This window comes from Trichoderma atroviride, chromosome 4, assembly GCF_020647795.1.
Source record: "Trichoderma atroviride chromosome 4, complete sequence".
NCBI classification, from domain to species: Eukaryota; Fungi; Ascomycota; class Sordariomycetes; order Hypocreales; family Hypocreaceae; genus Trichoderma; species Trichoderma atroviride.
Window position 1 is genome coordinate 301,312 of NC_089403.1, and position 25,783 is coordinate 327,094.

Here is a 25,783-nt window from a genome sequence, read left to right on the forward strand (position 1 = left end):
CGGCTTAAAAGTAAAAATAAAAGAGGCGTTGATATGCCTTGTATCTTCAATCTTGTGACCTGAGAGCTCTGCTTCAAGTGGCTGACCGCTGGGCATATCGTATATTAGATATATCCGCCCTCAACGAGAAATACTTGCGATTCGTTGGCTTCTTCTCTCCTTACATATGGATATTGATGCAAAGTCCAATGCGAGGTCGTTACCGCCCTGCGCGTATCTATGACGACCCCATTAGGCATCAAATCTGCGCACAATATGAAATATCTAGTACTTATAGCAGAAAGCCCGTGATTATATAAGAGCTAGCAGCCCTTCTGATGGCTCATACCAGAACTCAAGGAATCATATCTTTGCAGTTGTTCTGAATTACCTCAAAAAGTGCCATAAACCGCCTGAGCATTCCTTAACATGAAACCATACTTTTTTTAGTCTTCTAGCCGTGTGGCTATTAGCTCCTAACTATGCCAATGGGAGCATCCGGCGAGACCTAAGAAACATCCAAGTCGCTCAGATGGACGGCGAGTACAAAATCGATTACAACGCTAAAGAAATTGTCTTCATCGATCGAGAGTCTTCCTTTGAGGATGTGCTCCGCTGTCAAAAAGACAGCGGCAAACAGCTCACTTACACCGAAGACAAGGAATTTATCGCTTGCTGCACTAGAGATCAAAACCTTCTCGGAAGCGAAGATACTGCGTTTGATTGCTGTTACCCAGATCAGCATCTCACTGGATCGCACAAGACGGGCTACAGATGCTGTCTAAAAGGCCAAATCTATGACGGCACCTGTCATGACCCGATACCAAACTGCATTGAGGGCAAGATACTGATGAACGGCAAATGTGTCTGCCCTTCTACTATGGTTGAAACTCACGATGGTCACTGCAGACCTCTATATTCGCCAGTGAAGTGTGAGCCAGACGTCTACGAAGGTATATAACCGCATAATCCCAGTCACGCTTTTCTCATTTGTCAATAGTTGAATACTGAACTGTTGCTAACCTTGTGAATCAATAGGGAGATGTTATATCTTAAGAATGGACAACGGTCTTCTGTTAGGACAAGATAAAAACGGATATTACTCGGCCTCAGTAGACAGCTATGCGCATAGTTTCGGCAAGTTCAGATTTTGCAAAACCATGGTTTGCGATGGCAAGTCTGCCATTAACCCCGACGAGGAAATCCATATCCTTGATATGCATGGACAATACAAGAATGGCGAAATCGGTGCTTTCTGGATTGACAAGGGTGTTCGTGGCGACCCTCTTGGAACCACGTCTTCATCAAACAATGCAGGAAGTTTCTCCATAACTAAATGGGAGCTTGGCAAACACTGTATGTCGGGATTCAAGCAAGGGCTGGTTTCCAAGGCTTCGCTGCTCGCTTTTGTTAGCTCCAGCAGCCAGGCCTGTCTTCCTCTAACACTTGTCGAAGTCCCTTGCGACATCCATGATCCTACAAATAATTGCAGATGGACTAAAAATCCTGATCGTGCAGCTGAAAAACTCTATGCTCCTTTTGTAAGTCAGTTCGGCAACTAGCCCTCGCCTGGCTTGCTGCAGAATTACTATCTAATGAGAGCTTTGAGGGAAAAGCAAAATCAACATCTATTGTTTCTCATACTCAAAGCCTTTAGAAATCGGCTAATGAATATATTATTATGGCTTTGGACGGGTATTTCATGGGCTGTGTGGATGCTCGCGATGTTGTTCTAGCGTGTAGCGATGGTTCATCATGTTAAAAGCCACGTCATGCGTGGCTATTAGTGTATAGTGACAGCAATAGATGGTCTATATTCTGATCGGTTGCATCAGTGGAATACTGTTCAACTTTATTTAAGAAAGATCAACCTTTAACAGCATTAGCGTGTCCTATCTCATAGATTTACTGAGGCAGTAACATTAATAGCAAATGATTGCAGACATGTCCATGTTCATAATAGAGATGCCTTTCACATGTGTATTGTGAGTATATAGGCGTTGTTAAGCTACCAAAGGTACAAACATGCTGCCCTACCTCCACCATACCGTTATGCGGCTACGCTGTCTGCTGTCAACACCACCTTGCCCTGAGCTTTACCCTCGAAAACTAATCTCAATGCTTCTTCACCCTGAGAAAGTGGCAAGACTTTGCCAATGCAAGGCTTGATGCCTTTTGCAGCCACATACGAGATGAGATCTTGAAACTCATGGAATGATCCCGCATACACGCCATGGATGCTCAGCGAGTCAACAAATAGACGCAACGAATCCGTGGGCAGTTCAAATCCGCCATGGGCACCACAGCTGACAATCGTTCCACCTGCCTTAACGGAAGCCATCGAGTGTTTCCAGGTCACAGCTCCGCTTGTATCGAAGACGGCGTCAACTTGAGCAGGGAGTTTTGCCCCAGGTTCAAACGTCTTCTCTGCGCCAAGCGATTGAGCGAGCTGCCTCTTCTCGGCTGTGCGACCGATAGCCCAAACACGCATGCCTGCTGCCGCTCCAAGCTGGATAAGAGCTGTGCTGACGCCACCCGAGCTTCCTTGGACCAGCATCGTCTGTCCAGCTCGCAAGCCCGATTTTGTGAAGAGCATACGATAGGCAGTGAGCCAAGCAATTCCAAGCACAGCTCCTGAGGTGACATCCACTGTACTTGGCAAGGGCACCACATTCTTGGCTGGGATGATAAAGTATTGCGCAAGAGTTCCTTCAGTGAGTTCTGAAAGAGCATGGCGACCCGGATCAAGTGTTTCATCGCCGATGTAATCTGGCGCAGTCATAAACGGATAAACAACCACTTTGCTTCCATCTTCCAACATTCCAACACCTTCGCAACCGATGATGCGTGGAAATTTGATGGGATGGACACCAAAGCCTTTGAGGGTGAATATGTCATGGTAATTGGCGCTCGCTGCCAAAAGTTTAACCCGAACCCAGCCTTCTGGAGGCGTAGGCAAAGGTACTTGACCAACTTTGAGACCTGCGAGAGGAGTCTCGTCATTACCGCTGGTAGCATATACTGCAAGCATGGTTTTGGGATTTTCTTCGGAAAGTGTCATGGCGATTATTCGAGGTCTTATACGTATATGACAAAAATAGTTGCAGGAGAGTCGGTTGCAAAAGATGGAAAATCTCAGATAAGTGTATAATTGCCGAATGTTTTGTGTTGAGAAAGAGCATGTTTAGCAAAAGTTATATGGCTTTATATCATCCGAAGTAGTAATTAGATGGCTACCTTTTCATAAAGCGAGTGATTATAAACCATCTGCGTGAATTATTACTCATTGAAGAAAGTGGGACAGTATTATCAATGAGGGCATTGAAGATGCGGAATTCCGCTTCTACTAATTTATTGCTTCGTGCAATTCCGCATCGCTATCTGTGCGTGCATTTATATTATTAAAGACATCGTTAATTTGTCTTGTTGCAATTTATAATTTTTCGTACTGTCCATGCGAATCGCACATGTTCTCCGTTATTGTTGTTACTTCATTTACGCTCTGAAAGTGAATTATACAAGCCGCCCGCGGCATCTTAAGCAGAGTGCAAACTGAGGAGAATACTACAAGTCACTAGACTTTCCACAATCAATTTCTAAGCTCTTTTATCTACTTGTAAGCCGAGAATTCCTCGACATTATTCTCTTCAAGAACGATCTCACGAAATTGCGCCCCTGGAGGACAGGCTACGCACGAAGCAGTGTGATAAGGGCTGTCTTACACAGAGCGTAGAGATTTTTTTCTTCTTTTAAATTTGAATGGCAGGCTATCTTTATCCATCTTGTATAGTTTGACTCTTCATTTGTATACAGGCGTGTCCAAGTAATAACTCCGCCTCAGCCTTTGTCGCGGCTTGTTGTGAATACCTATTACAATTGGAGTCAGACTATAGCAGATCTCGAGCGATATTTCGAAGGAATATTACAAATGTTCGAGCAACAAAAACTTAGCTGTAGGCACCCTACCGTTATCATTGCATCATTGCCAATGATCTATAGATTGATCTTCATTCGCTCATGTAATTCACATATGTTGCTATTCACTTGAAGAAATAATCTCATGCAAGATGCCGCTAGACCCAAGTTCTATTCACATTGACGACTAGATTCGCGTCTCTAGCTGCAAATTCACTCTCATCATGTCACACGCAGAGCTCTTTAGATGTGCACGTTATATTTTGCAGTTATTTAATTTGATACGACAGCATTTAGAATCTTCAACCACAGCGCATCACCGAAATCTCACTGCATTACTGGAGCTTCGACGAGTTAATCTCGAAATGATCGGTCGCTTTCCATCGAAATGGAAACCTATTCTACCAACTCAGCGGTTTTCAGACCTCATTAAACGGCCCGTAAGTTTATATAATCCATAATAGAAATGATGAGAGAGAAAAATACCAACGCCACTATTAATAATTATTAGCTTACGGGTTTCTGCCATCATGGTTCTCTTCGTGCCTTCGACTCTGGTTCGGCATTGAATAGAAAGTGGAAAAAGAAACCCAGCTTTGAACCGTCTCTTGAGCAACAGAAGGTCGTGAAGCTCTGCGCCGTGCAGAATATTGTGGTATCAGCACGTCCAGGATCCGGCAAAACAGCTGTAGCAGAAGCTATTATTGCCACCTATCCAGAGTCGCGGGTCGATGTAGTGACCTTTTCAAAGTCTCTTGAACTTGCAAACTCTCGTCGACTTTATGAATATTCCAACTGCAAAACCTTTACTTTCCACAAGTTGGCCACCTTGCTCTTTGGAGACACTGTGCACAATGACGCTATCTTTGCAGAGCATATAGAAAGGGCTCGCCTTTATAATATGCTACCAGAATGGAAATTTGACCCGTTTGAGATAATAGTCTTAGACGAGTTCCAAGGCTGCACCAACAATATCTTTTGGTTGATAAACTGCTTTACCAGGGCCAACAACCAGAAGCTGGCAAGATTAGGACGCCCACCTGCTCGACTCGTCGTAGTTGGTGACGAGCGGCAGTCTATTTATGGATATCGCGGCGCCGACCAACGTTATCTTACTTTGGCTGATCAATTACTCGGCCCTGTCAGCCCTTACCCGTTTGCTAATATCCCATTAAGCGAAAGTTTTCGGCTATCAAAGCCCTCCGTCGATTTCATCAACAAGGCTTTTCTTGGTGGTGAGCCATATATCACAGGCTCCAAACCTGGCCCAAAGCCTATTGTTCTGAGATGCTACCCTGATCGCTCTAATGCGTTAGCTAAAAAGATATTTGATCTAATCAAGGTCCACGGAGCCGAGAATAGCGCAATTCTATCGCCATCAATACGCAAGAACAATTCATTGAAATATTTGACCAACAAATTAGCAGAAGATTACCGCATACCAATTGCCGTACAAACAGATGATGAGGTCCCTTTAGATAAACTGGCGACTAATGGGAAGATGCGTGTTTCGAACATACATCAGTTCAAAGGCAGCGAGCGCGATCTTGTTATTCTCTTTGGTATCGACGCGTCATATTTCAAGTATAATGGCCGCGACCTTCCAGACGACAGATGCCCTAACGACATCTTCGTGGCCTTGACTCGTGCTGCAAAGCAACTTGTGGTGATCCATGACGAGAATCAAGAGTTGATGCCCTTCGTATCTGTGGACGACTTATATGAAACGGCAGATATTGTCAACTTGACTAGAAAAGAAGGAAATATTGCACCGCCTAGCGCCCCTGGTCGATCTCCTCAGTGCGGGTTTAATTTGCCAAAATCGGTCTCTGTTCGAGATCTAACTCGCCACATGCCAGACGAACCTCTTGACCAAATTTTGAGAGACTATTTGAAGATCGAAAAACTATCACCGCCCCTACCCGAAGATGAGCATATCCGTATAGACAACGTCGTCCTTTCGAATCCAGCAAAGGGATTCTACGAAGCCGTGGGCGATATAAATGGCTTGGCAGTTACGTCAGCCTTCGAACACCATTTTACTGGAACCTTGAGCATACTGAAAGGTCACAAAACCCCAACCGACGGAAACCTTACAATGACTCAACAACAATATGTCTCATGGCTTTGTCGAGCAGCATGCAAGTATGAAGCCGACTCATCAGGCTACCGAGCGCGTTTTATCCAAATGAAAGATCATGCATTCGATTGGATGAAGCCCGAGCATCTAGCCCTCGCCCAGAGCCGGCTCCAGAGCGCATTAGGTGATCTGGCTCCAAATCTAACTTTTGAAGTTTATGCTGAGCAACAACTCAAAATTGGTAATCAAGAAACACTGTTACGGGGTCAAGCTGATATTGTAGCTTTTTCGGCCAATTCAGACTCCGTGTATAACAAAAGACTTGAATCTGTCTGGGAAATCAAGTTCGTGTCTAAGCTGTCCAATGAGCACATACTGCAAGCAAGCATATATGCCTACCTGCTTACATCATCATCGCAAGAGGCGCCGCGCATTATGCTTTTCAATTTAAAGGACGGAGAGAAGTTGGAAATTGCACCGCGCGAAGGGCGAGAAGGGCTGCGTCGTATGATAGAAAGCGTGCTGAAGCTCAAATACACGACCACACAAGAGATGACAAACGAAGAGTTTGTTGAGATGTGTGCAAAGGCGACGCTGGAAGTATCAAATTTACGCGGTTCAGATGAGTGAAAGAGGTTCCGGAGCATTAATGCCAGCAGCTTTATCGTGAACATATATCACGGTTATGTATTAAGGCGTGGATGTCATTATGAGCTATCGTTGGTCATCAAGAAGGTATTTTGGCTGAGGCTGTGGTCGAGAGTTATCAATTTGTGTAGCTATCTCGAGGGCTTTATGTATTGTTGTTTCTAAATAGAAAACTTACTTTGGGCTGTTACACACATAGTATAATACGAGCGGTATAATTTTCATTGGATAATTTTTGACAACATACCTAATTTCCATTGGACGATTATTGACTACATACGTAATTTGCAGAGAAGCACTTGCTACCCCGCAAGATACTTGTTGCCTAAACATACATACATGTATACAAATCACAGCCTGATCTCTCCCAAACACTTCTTGATCAAACAATGACAGTCTCTTTTCGCTATTATATTTCACACCTGTACGCCTTTCAACTATACGCCGGTAACTCAACGCTATTCGTTTACTATTCACCATGCCTTGCCGTTTCATTCCCAGAGACTTTTGGCGAGAAAAAAAGCAAAGTTTGAGCCCAAATCAGCACAACCGAGGGGATAACAGCCAGCATCGCAGCGTTCAAGAAGACAAACATCAAAGACAAAATGATCAAGAAAATGAAGACGATGCCAGCCAAGATGAAAATAACAATGGCCTTGTCAAAGGACCCTTACCCATTCGATCTGACAATAAAAGTCGAGACACTAAAAAAAGGGAGCCGTTATTAGGCCCCTATCCCTCGGTAACGAGCACCTTTTCAAAGCAGAGTCCTGTGGCTGAGTGGCGCGGTACCTTAGTCAGATGGCAGTAGGAAAAAAGACAACTGTCATCCCCTGTGCGTAAGCTTTAACTAAGATGTGTATGTTAAATTGAATCAATTTACAACACGGCTTTTTATGTTAACGCCGCCGGTTATGGAGTTGTTATTTAAGCTTTAATTTGAGCCATTTGACGAAGCCTGGGCTGTTTCCCTGCTAATGGGCGTTAGTCTTGTAACGGTTTAGACCATGCGTTTAGGGTTCTCAAAGGGATTATTGAGATGGTAAACGAACCTATAAAGCTCATACCCCAAGCAGCCGCGCCATGGATAGGCGTGAACATTGCTGTAAGAGTAAGTAAGTTTTATCTATACCGTAATATAAAGTGTATGAGTGACTAATTTATTTGAAGTTAATTTCCCAACCGATGATAAAACGCAAGCCATACCTGGATGGCACTCAGACAATTTTAGAAAATCTCCGTTGGTATCAAGGAACTGCTGGCAATCTCTTCCAGAACTATGAGGAGGAGCCCTCAATCTTGCGGCAGCGGGAACTGCTTCGAGAAAAAATGATTGACTACTTTCAGGGGCTTCTACTTTACCAAATCCGAAGCATATTGCTATTACACACCAAGAGTATTCTCGCAGCTTTCAGTGGAGCAGTGAAGCTTGACGACTGGGATCAATATATGAAAGAAATCCAAAATGCCGAGACATGTTTGGACAACAGAATTGAACAATTCGAAAAGAGGGAGGAGCGAGAGAGAAAAAATCAGCTTCAAACGAATAAAACTCGAAACGCATGTCTTAATGCGTTAGGAGTTCCTGATCCGAGATATGACAGAAAGCGTATCCTTCGAGACAAAGGAGGCCTAGTTACTAGCTGCTGCGACTGGATTCGACCACAACAAGAGTCAGAACAAGGAATCTTTCTTTTTTTGATTGGCTGGGCGACCCTGCTCAGAATATCTTATGGATTACGGGTAAAGCTGGCAAGGGCAAAACAATGCTCATGTGCGACCTTATCCAGTGGCTCGAAGAAACCAGCCATAACAAGTCATTATTCTATTTCTTCTGCGAAATTTGGAAAACACAGACGACAGATTACAATGCTACGGCTATCCGTGGCCTCATATATGCCATTGTGTCGGAAAATGAGCAGCTCACGCAGCTAACTGATCCATTTCTTTATCTATTAAGAATTTAGTTATAAATACAAATTGCGACTGAGAACTTAATAACCATAACAAAGCTACTGTAACAGGGTAACAGAAAACTTCCAAGCTTGATTGTAAGTGCCTGATACGTTCATTACAGGAATGAGTTGGCTGCCCTTATGCCGATGCAAAGCAGCTTTATCGCCCCCTATTGATCCCCACGTCACGTTTATTGTTGGGTATGCCCTACTCTTCGTTTTGACTGAATTTGTGTTCCGAATCCCAAGAATGTTCTCCAAAAGCAATTTGTGTTCCTTAAACTTAGAGCTCACGCTGCTTTGGGAAAAGTGAATGTCTCCGACGTCGAGATATAATCCTCTCCCAGGGCTCCCACCAGCATTTTGCAACTTCTTCGCGCCGATCAAAAGCCGCGCCATCGACCCTGGTAAAGATTTGATCCCAACAGCAAGGGCCCTGCCAGCTAGCCCACCAGTGACGCCACCAATGAAGCCGTAGAGTGCATCTGTGCCAATGCTTTTTGCAGTCGGGGCTTTGCCTGTCGATAAATCATAACCAATACCGACAATCACAGCTGAGGCCACTCCAGTAGCGATGCCCACTCCGGCAGCGATGGCAAATCCTGCACCGGCTGTTAATAACCCTACCGAGAGACCAGTAATGATACCGACTCCCATGACAGTCCAGTCCCTCTCGCTCATGCTGAGATGGCCACTAGGATCGATGCGGTTGATCGGATCGCTCAAGCAGTAGGCGTAAGTATTGATCTCCCCAGAAATGAATGGACTCCATGAATCCGGGCTATGGAAACGCATCAAGACCGGATTGTAGACGCGGTAGCCATTTCCGAGATGATACCAGCCTGTCACGGGATCACGCCATTGGCCGTTGAAGCCTATAGATGTAATTGCAGAGGACGCTGCTCCGTTACAGCCGTAAGGTGTATACTGTTGATGACGGACATTGTCTGGCCTCAGCATATCAACCTCCGCTAAGATGGATTGATTTGCGTCTGAAGCCCAGATCTGGGTCTGGCTATTTTCACTTCCCTCGTGTCGCAAGGTTCCCCAGTATGTCTTTCCATCAGAAATGTAGCTGATCTTGAAATCTCCGGTGGTTGCAATGAGGGCATCCCCACGATAGTGAAGGTATGTTGGCCTTCCATGTACTACTTGGCAAGCTAGTCTGCCCGAGGCGTCATACTGGTATTCGCTAAGAATCTGGTCGTTGGCATCGATCACAGCACTGAGGCGATCCTGGCCGTCATATCTTAGCTCCCGTCCTTGCTCATCTCGTGTCAAAAAGCCATTCTTGTTATACTCGAGCTCAATTTTATCAGTATAGCTTGAGTTCGTGTTTGTCAATTCGATAAGCTGGTTGGGGTCTGCGCTGTTGTAGGTGTAGAGAGTGACATTCTTGGTTTGGTCCTGGAAAGTCGTTGAAGTCTGAACCAAATTATCAAAGTGGTCAAATGTGAAACACTGCTCTTGGATTGCGTGCCCTTTCTCATCCACCGGTAATTGCGTGCCGTCACAGCTATAGTTGACGAGACGATTGTGATTGTCATATTGAAAGATCTCTTTCCGTAGCATTGTTCCATTACCGTCCCATGTCTGGCGTTGAGTGATGAGATCCATCAAGTTAAAGGTTTGTCTGATCTTATAAAGCTTGTTCGCTCCATGATAGATGTTGCGTTCGATTTCCCGACTGAAATCGTCATATCTTTGATGAGTCGTCAGACTCTCCTTCGTTTCCTTGTCTTCCACGCAAGTCTCACACAGGCGATCAGCTGTGTCATACTTGAATGCCACCTTCACTTTCCCTTGATCCAATAATTGAGGTCTGCCAGTGTCATCATATTGCAGGTCGTGCAATTGTCCGTGTACGTCTCTGTATGACTGAAACTTACCAGCCATTGAATAGACGTGATTGGCGGAAAATATCTTATGCTGGTTGGTTTTATAACTCTCTTTCTCCAACAGACCTGAAGGTAGATATTGCCGGATTTCTGTCCCAAAGCGATTTTGAAGCTTCACTGTGGCTGTGGTCCGCTTGTCATGGTCATATACATCCACACCATCGGTAGACCTTTGCTCTTTAAGCGCGTAATGCAGCTGGGGATCGTAAGTGAAACCACGTGTATTTCCGTCGGGCATTGTGATTTTACAGGGTTTTGGCGCACTCCCCTCATAGGTTTTGGTGGTTGTGCGTGTACCGACCGTCAAACTCGTAATGCGGCCCAATCCGTCAAGCTCCTGTTCGCCCACGGTCTTTCCACAGGCCTTGATCAACTCGGGAGAGAGTGCAGCGCTGTGGGCCGCGTACTGGGACTCTGTAGTATGGTCATCGGGCCTGATGATCTTGACGATACGGTCAAAGGAGTCGTATAGATACCGCGTCTCTTGGTCCAAACTGTCTTTATGTGTAACTCGGCGGCCCAGGCCATCATAATCGTAAGTGACTTTGCTAAAAGCAGTTCCATCTGCTTTAAGCCGTTCCAATCGTAAGGGAGAGCCGAAGGCATTAGAATACGTCTTCGTTAGCCCTTGGCCTTCTATGCCTACTGTATGGGTCAGATCGATTGGGTTGGTGAGAGAGAGCACAACGACACCATTGCCTTTGGTGACCTTGCAAACTCCTCCCCAATCGTCATATTCCAAGCATTGAATTTGTTCAGTCGGATTTTCTTCATTTTTCAGCCAGTCAAAGTCGATTGTTTTCACGCGTTGACCAAGCGTGTTGTAAGCGTGTCTTTGAACGTCGCGGAACTTTTCACTGTATGAATCTCCTTTAGATTGACTATTGTAATCTTGTTGCTCAACTAGAACCACTCTCTGTAAGCCGTCCGTAGTGTATCGCGTTTTTATCCCATTGGCGTCAGTGATCGTCAGGATGCACCCAGTACTGTCTTTTCGGAGGCTATACTCATACGCCCTAGTTGTTTCGTAGAGGGTCTTTGGAGAAATTGTTGCTTTGACTAGTCGGCCAATCTCATCATATTGAAATTGAGTCTCGACTTTTTCTTCATCTGTCTTGCTGAGAGTGAGTCCGGAAGACAGAGAACTGGTTGTCTTGGCTTCAATGACGTGCTCATCAAAGCCCCTGGCTGTGACGATTGTCGTCAGTTGGTCAGGGTTCGGATAACAATAGATCAGATCATGAGTTATAGATTTCTGCCCCGATAAGTGAATGATTTCCTGCTGTAGGCGTCCGTGATCCCTCATCTCAGGCTGGTTCACGTATGCATAACACACACTAGAAAAGCACCGGCTTTCTTCCAAGCATTCCAGCTGCTTCACGACCACGAAATAGCCTGCATCTGCCGCTGACGGCAACTCAAGATACGTGTATCTTTTGTAGCGGATTTTTGTTTCGTGTAGACTTGCAGCCGGCGTTATAGTTTCACTCCTCATATATCTCTGGAATCCATGAGGATCGGCTGGGCAAAGCACTTTGCCTGTATCTGAATCCCTCGTCTCAGCCGCGGGGTAATATGACCAATCAATGGTGATATTATTCATATCGATTGTCTGGGTTGGATTTCCCCACTCATCGAAGACATAGTTACATATTTCACTACGGGACAAGAGGCCTTTGCTGGCTTTGTCAAGATATTCCGTCCGGACGCTCTTGGGCAGCTGGTATTGCGGTGGCTGGAGTTCAAATGGTACGCTCATGGCATAATATGTGGTTGTCTGCGTGACCATCTTCGCGCCCTGCTGTCGTTCAGTTCGGAGGATGAGGTGAAATTTGTTGTAGATATACTTTGTTCTTGCGCCACCCACGACCTGAACGGTTGATGAATACTCATACTCTTGACGTGCATGATAGAGATTGTCTTCATCCTGCGTCCAGTCAAAGTTGCTTCTATAGCCGAGAAAGTTCTCAGCTGAGTATTTGAAGATAGTTTTTATTGGAGGCTGTTGATTCATGGGCTTCGATATGTGCGACACTACGTAGGGTATCGCCTGATAGGGTGCCCCATGTGGTAGTAGATGCCCATCCGCTCTATGTTCTACTTCCTCTACTAGCCCGAGAGGGCTGGTAACACCCGATAGGCAAGTAAATTGGCCGAAGTCTTCGTAGCGGAATTTCCAGGCTTGGCTGTCTCCATGCTGGAGTGGTAACTGAAGTTGAACTAATCGATTGTCTTTCAGTATCAGAGTAAACGTACTGGCCTCTTTCGTCCCCGGTGCCCGGGTAATCTCTACCTGGTGGTCCGCATAGCGGAATTCGACCAGATATTGGGAATCTTCTTGAATTTTGCTTAAACGCGGCTGTTCGTTGGAGCGGGTCCATATCAACTTCAGTGAACGGCCGTTGACAGCACGTAGCTCAACCGGGACGGTGACTTTGTACATATTGTTAAGGTTAGATAGGATTTCAACCTGTCCGCCTTTGTAAACGACTTTGTACTCGTCGTGTCCCTTTTTGCTGAAGTGGAAGCTTTTGAGTTTCTGGTCTCTGACAGATACATTGTTTCCTCTCTCTTTAACCTTATAATGCTCTCCGGTGGAAAGAGAAAGAGTCTTGGATACGCGATGGTGGTAGGAAGAGAGGTTGAATGACCAGCCTTTGCCCAAACCAATGTTCTCTGGTTTTAGGGGATTATAGCCAAGGGAAAGCTTCAGAGGAGTGCAATTGCGGGTTTCTGCCGGCGTATTGTATACATCAATAGAGCACGTATACTGGCCAGTGCGAGGGTCGACTCCATCCTGGATGAAGCTGTCAAAGTTGACGCCTTGAGAATAGAGAGTGTCCTTATCCGCCGGCATGCTGTTGTAAGAATTGATGATGAAACTAAAGTCAAAAGACTGCTCGAGACGTGTGCTAAAAGTGTGCGACTAGATTCTAGACGAGCGCTTGGTAATAAACTTTACCACTGGTATTATCAACCCCCCCTTAAAATATAGTGCACTAATGACTTAATTGACACTTCTGGTGTTAAACGTCTTCGTATGGCGTACTTCATAATCAGGCATTGAAGCGTAGGCAGGGTAGCTACCGACGAGAGTTGGGCTCTCAGTCGCTGGTTATGTTGCAGAAAGGAAGCACAGTTGCCATGGTATATATGCAGTGGATTAGGCTATAATATTTATGTACGGCAACCAAACCCAATCAGGCGTTAATGCAGCCGGTGTGCAACCTCGAGCTAAAAATATCCTCCAATGGGGTGTGCAGATAAGTCAAGGACGTGTTAATTTTGATGACGTGTATAAATTAATATATGCATGAATGCCTGAAGGAAGCGAGAAAATAAATGTGTTTGACCAGAGCGATCGAAATTGCATGAGGGTGACCTAGGGCAGAGTCATAATAAGAAACACGGCCGAAGGGAGAAGGATATTGTTGTACCTTGCAAGTATATGTATATATACCCCACCTTGTAGAGAAGCTCATAAGCGATCATCATTATTAATTATTTTGCTACTATATCTCTAGAGAGCTATAGCATGTTTAGTTAATTCATAACAACAAAGCAATCTCTCTACCACCAAATACGATGGCTGGGCACTGGATTGTGGAACACCTCAAAATACAGACGCTAACGACGGCCCTCTTTGCCAACGGCAATATGCAGGTGCCCGTATACGTCTCCATTAAAGCGAGTCTCAACGATGAGCTTTACCGTCTCAGCCAAGATGACCTTTGTCTCATTCAACTGGTTGATTTCTACAATGCGGAGAACAGGCTCTCTGGTTCCTGGAGCTACAGTACTGTAGAGAATGAGTTCTCCCACAGGCTGGATGGACCCGCCCCAACTGGTTCCGTCGAAATCAGCCCTGACTCACAGTCCATATGCTTTTGGGTCTCCACGACCAGAGTGGAAGATAGGACGATTGCCGCAGGCATTACACAACCAGACGATTCTTACATTACAACAAACGGGGGTAACTTCTATTCTCAAGTGACTCTCAGCGGAGTCTCACCCGTCGTGTATACCACGGCCCAAAATATTCAGATCAGTCGAGAAAAAACAGAAAGAGGGACTTGGGGTAACAAGACCTTTTTTGTGGAGATGGGGAGGGGAAAATTGCTATATCTCATCAGCCACTGCTATGCCGTTTATAAAGGCCGAGATGTTCGATTATGATCATGATGGCAATCAAAATGGGCAGCAGAATTATGTCCGATTGGCTAACAGCTACGCCTTCTTCTTCGGTGTTGACGGCAGCATCCGTATATTTTATATGTGGAATATCGGCTCCTCAAGTATTAAAGAAGTAGGCATAAATACCGACCACTCTTTCTGGGGAACATGGAAAATGCAGGCGAAGGGCGAAGTTCGTGTCAATCAGAGACTTCACAGCATGTGTCTGACCTGCATGTGGTTTAAGAGTGATGGTTGGCTCACAGGAAAGGACTGGTATAACAGGGGCCGGATTCGCCTTTATGATACTCACGGCAACGTTGGAAATTTTTGGGCTGACCATTCTTCAGATAGACATCGCGTTGCAATCAACGACCAGGTGTGACGGGTGCTAAACGGCATTGAAAGTCAGGCAGGGATAATTATTAGACATGATTTGACCATTCTCTTTCATAGGTAGTTGTACCTATCTTTAAATATATGAAATGCTTAGCAGTGCAAGAACTCTGAAAACAGCCTTTACTAATCTTGAGAATCATAGTTTTGACTTAATGAAGAAGTTTAAAAAGCTTATGATAATATAGCTTACCTGTATGGACAACCCAGGACCGTTAAACATAAATGCACAAGACGACTAGAAACTCATGGAAATGTTTGGGGACACTCTATCAGGCCACCACCTCTCTATAGCAGACCCCAAAAAAGAACGGGGCTTTGTAGATACAAGTTACTCACAGTAATAAATCTAGGACATCAGCGCTAAGAGCTCTGAGATGATGCAAACAACTGAACGAAAGGTTTATACGAGTGCAGGAGTTTCAAGAGTTTCCTTTTCCAGAGATGGCAAATAGCTCGCCCTCGTCTCACAAAATAAATTCGAAATCTTACCGCGGGATAAGACAAGTAACTCTGAGCGCTCTCTTACCATTAACGCAGAGGTGGAAAGCACCGAATTCTCGTCCGATGGTACAAGGCTTGCTTTCGGCATGAGCAACGGCAGCTTTGGAGTCACCAATTTACCGTCTCTGAGGTGCATTCTCTTCAAATTTGTGCTCTTAAATTCTATGACAACCAGCCGGCCGTCTCTACCCCAGACAATGGCAACATATATCTATGGAATACAATGATTGGCGTGTTTTGGAAAGGAACTTTGACAGCGCGTCCTCATATTATGTGGGGCATGTTTTCTGCTGCAATTGACAGTAGACTTTTTCAAGGGTCACTGCAAATTATTGACTTGGATCAATTTGATCTGAGCTTGGACCAGATTACATCTAAAGAAGAGAGTGTTGTCTATCAAGACTATGGAGTACACGACTATTGGATTATGAAAGATAACCGGTCTATAATATGGATGCCAGCAGAGTATCACAGAGGCAGAGGACAATGTGCTATTAGCAAACCACAGATTGTTATTGCTTGTATATCTGGACATTTGCTGCTTATTGATTTCGCTGAAGAAACCATGTCTTATTAAACAAGGCAAAATTTGAGTATTCTTTACAGTTATACTACATATCCACGTTCTATCCACGATGTATTTCAGTCAATTCTGTGATGACTACCGCTCCATCTTCCAGTGCGCACGTAACGAGCGTTAAACTAGATTCATGCCGCTCATCGCCCGTATCCTTATCTTTGACGGAAAACACTGTTAAATGCGATACCGACCCCCCAGAAGCCTTGTTGGCATCCGTGTTGGCAAGAATCTCTTGGACTTGAACAACCCGGAATGACGATTTAGCGCGGGCGGCAACAATGCTGTCCTTGAAAGAATCCCCTGGTATGCCCTTGCCGTTGATGCTGTTACTGTTAGGCTAAAGCACATGAAGGTTTTGATAATGAGGAAGTGATACGTACCGAACTTTTAAATCAGGTGAAAGATGCTCCTTTGCATATCTGGCCGATAGCTCATCGTCGGATTGGAAAAAGATGTTGTAAAAGATGCTGTCCACAAAGGATCCAAATTCGGTGACCTTCTGAGCCATTGTAACGATTTGGTAAAGTCTGATGGGTTAATGATAAGTGAAACCTTATGTGCTAGAAAAGTTACAAAGTTTAAATAGATGAACAATTTCTCCAAGGGATGTTGTTTCATATACGTAATCGCTCTGACGTTCTGCTCGTAGAATCCATCGTGACGGTATGCCCGCACATTGTTAGATTGCAAACCAATTTCGGAATTCCGCTTCATCTAACTTCTGAACATGATGTGCTTACGAAATTATCTCCTAATATCTACATTCAATGATCAAATGCGATCAGTGCGGAACTCCGCCCGTGAATTTCTTCGTGGCCGAGTAAGTGGGAACGTGGGGCTCCGCTCCATCAAAATCCTTGGATTCATTGCTTATCTATGGATCATATAACTCTAGCCTTTCAAACCCCATTTGATTCGCATGCTGGGTTGAGCGGCTGCTACCAAACGACTAAGAGCATAAACCTTTTCTTGTGGCCGCTTGTGTAGGAGAATGAATATATATTTCTAGACATCAGCAACAATTATCTATGCTGAATCAGTATTTTCCAGAATTGAACAAACTAATCAAGATACACTCAGATACCAAGCTAACACATCTCTAATATGCTGGGGGAAAATGGCTGCAAGCGTCGGGTCAAGCGTCGCGGTCATATCTGCACGAGTCACGCAGCCCTCAGCGACTCTTTTCCCATCAAGCCGATCTTGCATCCATAACAACACATTAGGTATTCCTATCAATGCATACGAGACGTGGCTTAACTTTGGCGAGCCGGCTCGCTCATAGTGAACTACGGCACCCTGCTCGCAATACCCTCGTACCAGCTCATCTATCTTGTCGATGCTGGATAAATGATCACGGACACTCTGGTATATGTACAACGGAGCCTTTGTCGTGGTTGGTGGGTGCGTATTTTCTATTTGGAAAACCATATCCAGCTCTTTGATCACTCCTGGTAGTAATGTTTCGTAAAACATGCCTAGAATATCTTGAGACGTGAGAATCAAGGTACTTTGTTGCAAACACATGTGCAACGGGGTGTAAAAGAGATCTCGAAACTGGGGCTTCAATGACGAATAAATAAGATTCTTGAGCACTGGGTACTGGTTGGACAAGCCAATCATTGCCGACGCTATGAGAGCTGAGCTCGGCGTTTTGTTGAGAGTGAAAATATCGCTCGCTTGTGAAATGCCCGGCAGGCCTCCCATAGCAGCACCAGCAATTTCGAATTCAGGCGCATAGAGCTCCTGCATGTTGATTGCTGCTTGAGTAGCAGCTGCACCCCCAGAGTAACCCCATACTCCAATCCTGGGATTCGGTGCAATGCCGGTGATGTAACCAGAGTGTTTCGCGGCTCGGATTCCGTCTAGAATGGAATAAGCCGTTATTTTGCTTGCAGTAAATGCTGCCTCGGGGCCTTCGTAATCCGGTACTATCACAATCCAGTTACGAGCAAGTGCCGATTCTGCGAAAAGCAGCTGGAGCTGAGTGATGTTGGAACTGTGAAGCAGACTCTGCTGCGCTGGACGCTGCATTGTATAAGACGGGCCGCAATTAATGGTTGCAGAGTCTTCAGCCATTTGCAAAGACAAGACCTTGTCGTAATGTGCGTTTGGCGGAATGAGAACCGTCAAGACACTGGCAGTAGGCTGCTGTAGGCTGTTGGTTGTCCGGTAGAGAATCTGGTAACCCTTCTTCAAATGCGTTGGCACCAATCCGAAGGAGGAAATTTCAGAAGGTGACTCTCTGTAGTTTATTATTTCTCCCGGTGAGAACCAGCCTATGTTGTATGGGACGGCATAGAACGGATCCTCGCTTGGAAGCAAGCCCTCCTGGTAGTCCTGCGAACGCCGTTTGCTGGAATCAGAGAACCCGGAAGCCGAAGTGGCTAGGGATATAACCAGCCAATAACTTAAACAAACCATGCTGCACAGAATTCGGCCAGCCAGATGGGAGTTCTGGTGGTTGATACGGGAGAATTAGGGTGTAAGTGTTGGGAGGCGTTCCCAGCAGAAATGCGCCGACATCACACCAAGTTTCGCATCACGTATGATTTGTGCAGCGAGCCTCATGTTTATAGCGCCATGGGTAACAGCGGAGATGAGTAATTTCCAGAACGGAAAAGGCAAGACATTGCTTTTTTTAAGTCATAACGGGAGAGGTATGTCTAGTGACTCTAGTCACACGTCCAGGTCCGTATGAGCTAAAATACCAGTCTATGTGATCAATAGTGTCTCAACTTTTCAAATGAAACTTTCCAATGCTAATGCTCCACGGCTAACAATTCATGGTCTAGTATCGTTCTGTCATTCTTATAAAAGCCGAACATGGGAAAAACTTGTACAATCTTAGTTTCGCTATCGCGAACTGTGGCTGCGCTCTTAGAACTGCCTCTCATAGCTACGCCCTCTGGCAAATTCCCACAATGTCTCACATCAAGCATTCTTCCAGCCAGGCAGAGTCACGCACGTCGTTGTCATCTCACCTTTCTTCTGCCATTACGTCAAGAAATTGGCTTGTGGTCGCCATTCCACACGTGCAAATCTACCCTTCTATCGGGCTGTTTACATCTTTGGCTTGGCTACGCGGACCTTGTGACTTTGAGACAGCCAAACATGGCATGGGAGAAGCCGCTGTTTTGTCTTGGATGCTATATATAAAGCGTTATACTTTTAGCCAATAATTGGTTAGAGCATTCTACTCAACACAAATATTGACCCTTTTTGACTAGGTATCTGCTGTCAAGCCGTGACAGTCTCATGCACACACCCGCATTCCACTTAAACCAAGTCTTACAAATTGTTCTTCAAAAGGATTCGTCATCAACGATCGAACAATCCCACATTAGCAATTACACTTGCAAACAACTTACCATTCATCCATTCACGATCCCGTCGGGTATTGGATCATGCACCTGCAGGCTGCACATGCCCTTCATCCGGCCCTATCGGAACCCAGCTTCACCCACCCACCATTATCCCATTACTGCCGACATACACACACCTGACCACGCACCCGGGACGATCAATGCAATGTGGGGGAATACGCTCAGGCAGAAAAAAAAACCCCAACTCCAACCCAAAAGCCGGTAACACCTACGATGCGATGTTGCATCAGAAACTACCGCCGAGAGGGCCATGGATGAAAGTGAGGGGTAGATGAAAGTCGGATCAGTCCAATGTGCCGCAGCAGCAGCCTAATAGTCGACTATAAAGAAGAGTCGATTCGAGCATCATGGCCTCTATATTTATTTTCATCATCTACTGTTTATGGTGATGTTCAGTAGAAAATAATGGTTTCAACAAAGCAGCTTCTCCTGCTCGCCTCGGCGCTTCTAGCCAACGCCGCTGTACTTCACCGCGTCAATGACATCAGCAACTCCCCAGTCATCGACGTAGGATATGCCAAATACCGCGGGGTAAGGCTCGATGCGGGAGTAGATCAGTTCCTCGGCATGAGATTCGCCCAAGCGCCTCTGGGTCATCTCAGGTTCAGGGCGCCGCAAGATCCAGCTCGAGAAAAGGACATTCAAGATGCCTCACAGGTAACTTTCACTCAGACAGTAAAATGAATAATTATAATAAATATTAACAAAAGACTAACCAGTTCGGCCCAATATGCGTAGGCGTTAGCCAGGCCCTCGACTCCGGCCACGCAGAAGACTGCCTCTTCGTCAACGTCTTCAAACCGTCCGGCGCAAACGAATGGTCCAATCTCCCCGTCTGGGTCTACATCCAAGGCGGCGGCTACTCGACAAACTCAAACGCAAACTACAACGGCACCGAAGTCATCCAGCAGTCCAACAATGGCCTCGTATTCGTCAACTTCAACTACCGTGTTGGTGCACTGGGATTTCTGGCGAGTGAGCATGTCCGTAGAGACGGCGATCTCAACGCAGGGCTGTTGGACCAGAGAAAGCTCCTGCACTGGGTGCAGAAGAACATCAGAAAGGTATGTTTCCCTCATCACCCTTCAACTTCCATCACTAACAGACCACAGTTCGGCGGCAATCCCAACCACGTCGTCATCCAAGGCGCCTCGGCCGGCGGCGGCTCCGTCACGCACCACCTCACAGCCTACGCCGCCAAAAAGGACAACCAGCTCTTCGTCGGCGCCATCCCCGAGAGCCCCTTCTGGCCAACCCTCCGCACCGTCGCCGACATGGAGTTCCAGTACCAGCAGCTGCTCGCCAACGCAAACTGCTCATCGCTCGACTGTCTCCGCGGCCTCGACACGCAGACTCTCATCAGCGTCACCCCCAACGCGCCCTTGACCGGAGCAGCAAGCAACAACCCCCCTACCGCTGTGGTACTGGCTGCCTGTCGTAGACGGCGACTTGATCACAGATCACCTCTACGACAACTTTGAACGCGGCCACTTCATCCGCGTGCCCGTCCTCGTCGGCGACGACACCGACGAAGGCACCTATTTCGGCTACAACGCCTCCACCGCGGACCAAGTCCAGGTCTTCATCAAGAACAACTACCCGCTACTGCAGGATTCCCAGCTCGAATCCATCAGCCAGGCCTATCCCCTCGCAGCGCCCATGGCCCAGCACGCAGCCTACTTCCCCTCCGCACAAGCAGCATACGGCGAATCGACCTTTACTTGTCCCGGAAACACCGTCGCCGCCTCCGTAGCACGCCATTTCGATCCCCGTCGCGTCTGGAACTACCACTACAACGTCTTGGACCCAGATAATCTCGCCAGCGGCCTCGGCGTGCCTCACACATTCGAGACGAGCGCCGTTTTCGGACCCGGGTACGCCGGCGGAGCAGCAGCGTCCTATTACACGACAAACGCAGCCATTGTCCCAGTAACGATGCATTATTTTATTAGTTTTGTGACAAAGCTGAATCCTAATACGGCAAAGTATGCTTCGGCGCCGAATTGGGATCCTTGGGGCCAGAGCACGGGACAGCGGATCCGACTGCAGACGAATGATACGGCCATGGAGCCTGTGCCTTCGGATCAGATAGCGAGATGTAATTTGTGGCAGAGCCTTCAAGGCTACACTCAGATGTAGTTGGAAAGTACAAAGTGATGACATGAATGACAGTTAAAAACAGTTGACAAAGTTGAAACTGAGAGTGAAGAGTAAAAGAGCATCCGCTATATGAGACGCCTATCAGCTTGTTGATTAGTATCATGTTACTATACTGATGCCGCAGAAAAGGAGTCATGTTAACAGGCTAAACGGTAAAACTCGCGTAAATTCATAGCAGTATGCAATACTCAACCCCTAACATCATGGTTTGAAAAGCTTTATACTCAGTAAAACATCATGATATACAATGCTGGTGCTTCAATCTGATACTCAACATCTACAAAGAGCCAACGTTATTCCCATCAGCAGCAGTCTCATTCTTGTCGTTCACAATCTGACTTTCCCTCATCGCAAGAACAACCGCAGTCAATTGGTCAATCTTCTGCTGCAGCTCCATAACCTGGACTTCCACCGACGACGGCGCATCAACGTCGTCCTCCCCTCTCATTCGGCTAGTCGGTAGCAACCTCGCCGCCCCAGATCTACGAGGCGATGAAAGCGCAGGACGGCCCGTAACGGCCCCCGGACCAATATCCGATCTTCGCCGCCGGCCCTTGGGCTCCTTGGGGCCTTTGAAGCCGCGAAACTCGTCGTCGTCGTCTCCCTTGTACTTGAGCCACTCGTAGAATTTAATGACTGCAACAATGGGTGCGTGGGTCACCTTGAGAAGCCAGATTCTACCTGCGCGGTACTTGTGGTACCGTGGAAAGATGTATCGCCACGGGCGGAAAAGAACCAGGGAAAGTAGGTTGAATGGTGGGTAGAAATGGGTAAGTCGGTTGCTGGTCGACGCCTCCAGCACGTAGACGCTGTACACGTAGAGATATTCCTCCTTGGCGTGGGTGACGACCCGAGAGAAGCTGTTGGAGAGCATACCGGTAAGTGATCCCATGAGGAGGAAAGAAGACAGGGTGATGAAAATGACCATCAAGGGAGGGCCGAAAATAGGATCAATCTGGTCCATGACCTCGAAGCCAACGTAGCTCGAGCCATAAAAGATCTTGGTCAGAATGCCCGTCATCTTGCTCAAGCTGAAGCTGTCTCGGCCAACGAGTGAAAATGTAGTGAGGAAGCCAAGGTAGACGATGATGATCAGTACCATGAACTTGATAAAGTCCTTGCCCATTTCCTTGAGGCAGGGGATCAAGGTTCCCCAGTAAGGGCTTAGACTGAGGATGGAGCAGATACGGGGGATCATAAAGAGGGCTTCCAGAGCCAACACGTCAAATGCTAAGTCGTTGCAGCGCGTTTCTGGCTGCAGGATGCCAATGATTCCTTTATCACGGTTAGTATTGAGATGGTTTGACATTTCCTCGTTGTCATGTACAGTTGGATAGACTCACTCAAGACAGCAAAGATGATGCCAATGAGAATCATAATCATGTCAAACAAATTCCAGATATCAGTGGCGTAAAAAATAGCTCCGGCATCCGCCCATTCACTCAACTCATCATAAAAGAAGGCGGCAATCCAGAAGAACAGAGCAATCTCAGGGCCAGTGAGACGGGTCTCGTCTCGCACGATGAGAACAGAATAGTACAAGCACAGAAACACACCAAAGAATAAGACCTCCCAGCATTTGAGGTATTTGGGCACACGGAGTCGGGAATAAGGATCCGACGTGGTCGGGTTATAGAAATGGGGATGCTTGGACGAGTTGACAGCCATGGTATCCCAAAAGACAATGTCACCGTTCCATATGCCGGATATAATCTTCTGTACGACATGCTGGCTGAGGAAACGCTTGGCGTTGGCGACGGCAGCAATCTCTAGCGCATTCAAACCTTCAAAAGCAGCGGTGGGGTCATCCTCTTCATCGTCGTCATCGTCGTCATCGAAACTGAGGTTGGTCAGGCGAGAAAGAGATGAGAGAAGCTGAATCTTCTTGGATGAACTGCCCACGGGTGCGCTGGGAGATGAACCATCAAAAGTTGCCAGCACGCGGGGCAGCAAGGGAGCTCGCTCGCCAGCTTCGGGGTCATTGGCAAGCTGCTGCTGCTGCTGAGCCTTGGTCTTCTTACGGTCCGGGATCTCGTAGAGACAGAATGTCACGGCCTCACGCTCTGAGTGGCGGGTCAGGAATCGCCAGGCTACAATCTCACAGGCGTTGGACCGAGCTTCCCCAAGGCCCTGGTTGTCACGATCCAAGGCATAATGCCACTTGAGAGCCCTATACAGGCGTTGATGATGAGTCAAGAGCAGGCAAATAAGACGCAGCTGAAACCTACAAGAGGGCATTGACAATGGCCGGGTTGGCGCATGTGTCCGTGAGGTGGTTAACCAAGAGCCGGAGACAGTCGCCGGCAGAAGTCGTGCGCAGCTGCTCAAAGGTGCTGGGCAGCTCAACGGCGTCGGTGAAGTACTGCGACAGCTTCTTGACCACCAGGCGGAACGAGTCGTCGGGGCCAATGTAGGGCAGCTCGACGGCGTCATATCGAGCAGAGAAGGGACTGCCCTCGCGTACCGGCTGGGGTTTGAGCTTGACGCGGATCGGCATCGTGCAGCTATCAGAACTATCAGAAGCCGGACTCGTTTGCGGTGTTGCTGTATGTCTCAGCGCGCCTGGAATAAGCCAACAGACAAACAAACACACAAACAATCACCTCAGAGACGGAGATGGAGATGAGACACGGATATATCCAAAGCCAAGAAGAGGGGACCGATGGTGTTTGATACGATGATGCTGCGATGGAGCTTCTGGCTTTAGCGCAGCCCCGTGGCCTGTGCGTGGGCGCAGGTGACTGTCGATTGCTGCTGCATCTGGGGCGATACCTCGCTTCACGCGCCACGGCTGGTAAACAAACACGGCGTTTGGGGCGCTGGGGCACTAACAGAGGCCCGGTATTTGCTGCAGTCGCCGCTACGGGGCTCTGATCCGCCCTTGGGTCTAGGGGTCTCGTCGGGATGCCAATGAGAGCAGCAGCCACCAAGCCATTGTTTGAGCGACCCCTGTGGCGCCTCTTTTTGGGGGGCACGGTGTGTGCCGGAGTTGGAGAAGCTGCTGGATTGGGGGTTCTCTCCACAAAATCGTCATTTGGGGATGGGTTCAATCGATATCAAAAACTGCAGTCGTACAAGATGATGAAAAGAGTCAACTTGCCATGGCGATTGAGATGCGACTTAATGCACGTCATGGACGAGTCTATCTGTTTAATCTCATCGCCATTGCTCCACAGACGGATATGCCTAGTCTGTTAGTACAGATTATTCTGAGACCACGCCACTGCAAGGCTCATCTGTACAAGTATCTCCTTGTCTATCCCATCTTTTAATCTTTCTCTAAAAAACAACACTGAAGCGCATGCAATGTCGGTGCAATCTTCAGTTCAATCCTCATAATTCGGTACTACCGCCAGTAGTGCGCCGTAGCACACAAACCTCGCCAAGGCAACACGCGCGATACCCACTCTCTGATATTAAACATCAAAAATACTCCATAATAGTGCTAATATCGCAACGGCCCAGATCAATGCATCAATCTCCATCTCTCTTGTCCCCAGCTACCCAGCTCGGCCTAGCTGCTGGCGCTACGGACCGTTTTGAACAAGGGCCACCAATCGGCTGCTGCGAAAATCAGAGACATCAATTTTGATCAAAGTTGAACAAGAACTGAACTGGGCAGACTTTTGACATTGACATCTTAGACAATAATCCCACAGCTAGCTACTTGTGCATACATTGTGAAGCAGCATTTGCATGCAAGGAGATCACCCGATAGGCGCGGAGACTGCCACGGCCGAAACGTCGAGGCCTCAGTTGGGGCCATTCAAACGTCAATAGCCGCTTCAAGCTTATTTAATTCAAAACTGCCTTGGCCTGCCTATTGTTTCTGCGCAATCCGTACACAATACCCATAGTAGTACCTAGTATATGCAGTCATTCACACAATCATCCAAGCACAGCCATCGCCTTACGCCCACCGATTCCACCAGCTTTGCGCGTATTCCTACTATTTATATCAACGTCCCTAACGAGATTCAATCGTCCCGCCGCTCCTCAATTGGCCGCATTGCACGACTAATGTATGCCAATTGGGTCCTTGCAGGGGTCAATACGAACAAGGCACACACTACCGAACAAGACTAACCAGCAAGCAGAGCAGTCTGGTA

General features: G+C 46.9%; 9 protein-coding genes across 10 annotated transcripts; 4 read left to right on the forward strand and 5 right to left on the reverse strand.

Moving 5' to 3' along the window:
- Positions 1 to 98: 98 nt before the first annotated feature.
- TrAtP1_007308 (uncharacterized protein) lies at positions 99 to 1,801 on the forward strand. The gene is made up of 2 exons (XM_014092846.2): positions 99 to 932; positions 1,018 to 1,801. The coding sequence occupies exons 1-2, from the start codon at positions 512 to 514 to the stop codon at positions 1,539 to 1,541; spliced, it is 945 nt and encodes a 314-aa protein (XP_013948321.1). The 5' UTR covers positions 99 to 511; the 3' UTR covers positions 1,542 to 1,801.
- Positions 1,802 to 2,029: 228 nt separating this feature from the next.
- TrAtP1_007309 (uncharacterized protein) lies at positions 2,030 to 3,040 on the reverse strand (the record flags this gene model as incomplete). The annotated part of the gene is made up of 1 exon (XM_014092953.2): positions 2,030 to 3,040. One exon carries the CDS (start codon positions 3,038 to 3,040, stop codon positions 2,030 to 2,032), a length of 1,011 nt encoding a protein of 336 aa, XP_013948428.2.
- Positions 3,041 to 4,259: 1,219 nt separating this feature from the next.
- TrAtP1_007310 (uncharacterized protein) lies at positions 4,260 to 6,604 on the forward strand (the record flags this gene model as incomplete). Its single annotated transcript, XM_014092954.2, has 2 exons — positions 4,260 to 4,334; positions 4,406 to 6,604. The coding sequence occupies 2 exons, from the start codon at positions 4,260 to 4,262 to the stop codon at positions 6,602 to 6,604; spliced, it is 2,274 nt and encodes a 757-aa protein (XP_013948429.2).
- Positions 6,605 to 8,634: 2,030 nt separating this feature from the next.
- TrAtP1_007311 (uncharacterized protein) lies at positions 8,635 to 13,332 on the reverse strand (the record flags this gene model as incomplete). Its single annotated transcript, XM_014092956.2, has 1 exon — positions 8,635 to 13,332. The coding sequence occupies one exon, from the start codon at positions 13,330 to 13,332 to the stop codon at positions 8,635 to 8,637; it is 4,698 nt and encodes a 1,565-aa protein (XP_013948431.2).
- Positions 13,333 to 14,060: 728 nt separating this feature from the next.
- On the forward strand, positions 14,061 to 15,089 carry TrAtP1_007312 (uncharacterized protein; the record flags this gene model as incomplete). Its single annotated transcript, XM_014092957.2, has 1 exon — positions 14,061 to 15,089. The coding sequence occupies one exon, from the start codon at positions 14,061 to 14,063 to the stop codon at positions 14,649 to 14,651; it is 591 nt and encodes a 196-aa protein (XP_013948432.2). The 3' UTR covers positions 14,652 to 15,089.
- A 1,085-nt stretch (positions 15,090 to 16,174) lies between these two features.
- On the reverse strand, positions 16,175 to 16,636 carry TrAtP1_007313 (uncharacterized protein; the record flags this gene model as incomplete). The annotated part of the gene is made up of 2 exons (XM_014092958.1): positions 16,175 to 16,451; positions 16,509 to 16,636. 2 exons carry the CDS (start codon positions 16,634 to 16,636, stop codon positions 16,175 to 16,177), a joined length of 405 nt encoding a protein of 134 aa, XP_013948433.1.
- Positions 16,637 to 17,193: 557 nt separating this feature from the next.
- On the reverse strand, positions 17,194 to 18,552 carry TrAtP1_007314 (uncharacterized protein; the record flags this gene model as incomplete). Its single annotated transcript, XM_014092959.1, has 1 exon — positions 17,194 to 18,552. One exon carries the CDS (start codon positions 18,550 to 18,552, stop codon positions 17,194 to 17,196), a length of 1,359 nt encoding a protein of 452 aa, XP_013948434.1.
- Positions 18,553 to 19,919: 1,367 nt separating this feature from the next.
- TrAtP1_007315 (uncharacterized protein) lies at positions 19,920 to 21,653 on the forward strand (the record flags this gene model as incomplete). Its single annotated transcript, XM_066113469.1, has 4 exons — positions 19,920 to 20,171; positions 20,234 to 20,578; positions 20,627 to 20,878; positions 20,910 to 21,653. The coding sequence occupies 4 exons, from the start codon at positions 19,920 to 19,922 to the stop codon at positions 21,651 to 21,653; spliced, it is 1,593 nt and encodes a 530-aa protein (XP_065969555.1).
- A 22-nt stretch (positions 21,654 to 21,675) lies between these two features.
- Positions 21,676 to 24,426, reverse strand: TrAtP1_007316 (uncharacterized protein). Of its 2 annotated transcripts, XM_014092961.2 has the most exons (3): positions 23,903 to 24,426; positions 23,018 to 23,844; positions 21,676 to 22,949 (listed from the first exon to the last, which is right to left on the reverse strand). In XM_014092961.2, exons 1-3 carry the CDS (start codon positions 24,169 to 24,171, stop codon positions 21,952 to 21,954), a joined length of 2,094 nt encoding a protein of 697 aa, XP_013948436.2. In that variant the 5' UTR covers positions 24,172 to 24,426; the 3' UTR covers positions 21,676 to 21,951. The 2 variants fall into 2 exon arrangements, with proteins under 2 accessions (XP_013948436.2, XP_065969556.1); XM_066113470.1 differs by having other exon boundaries at positions 23,018 to 24,426.
- Between the last annotated feature and the right edge of the window lie 1,357 nt (positions 24,427 to 25,783).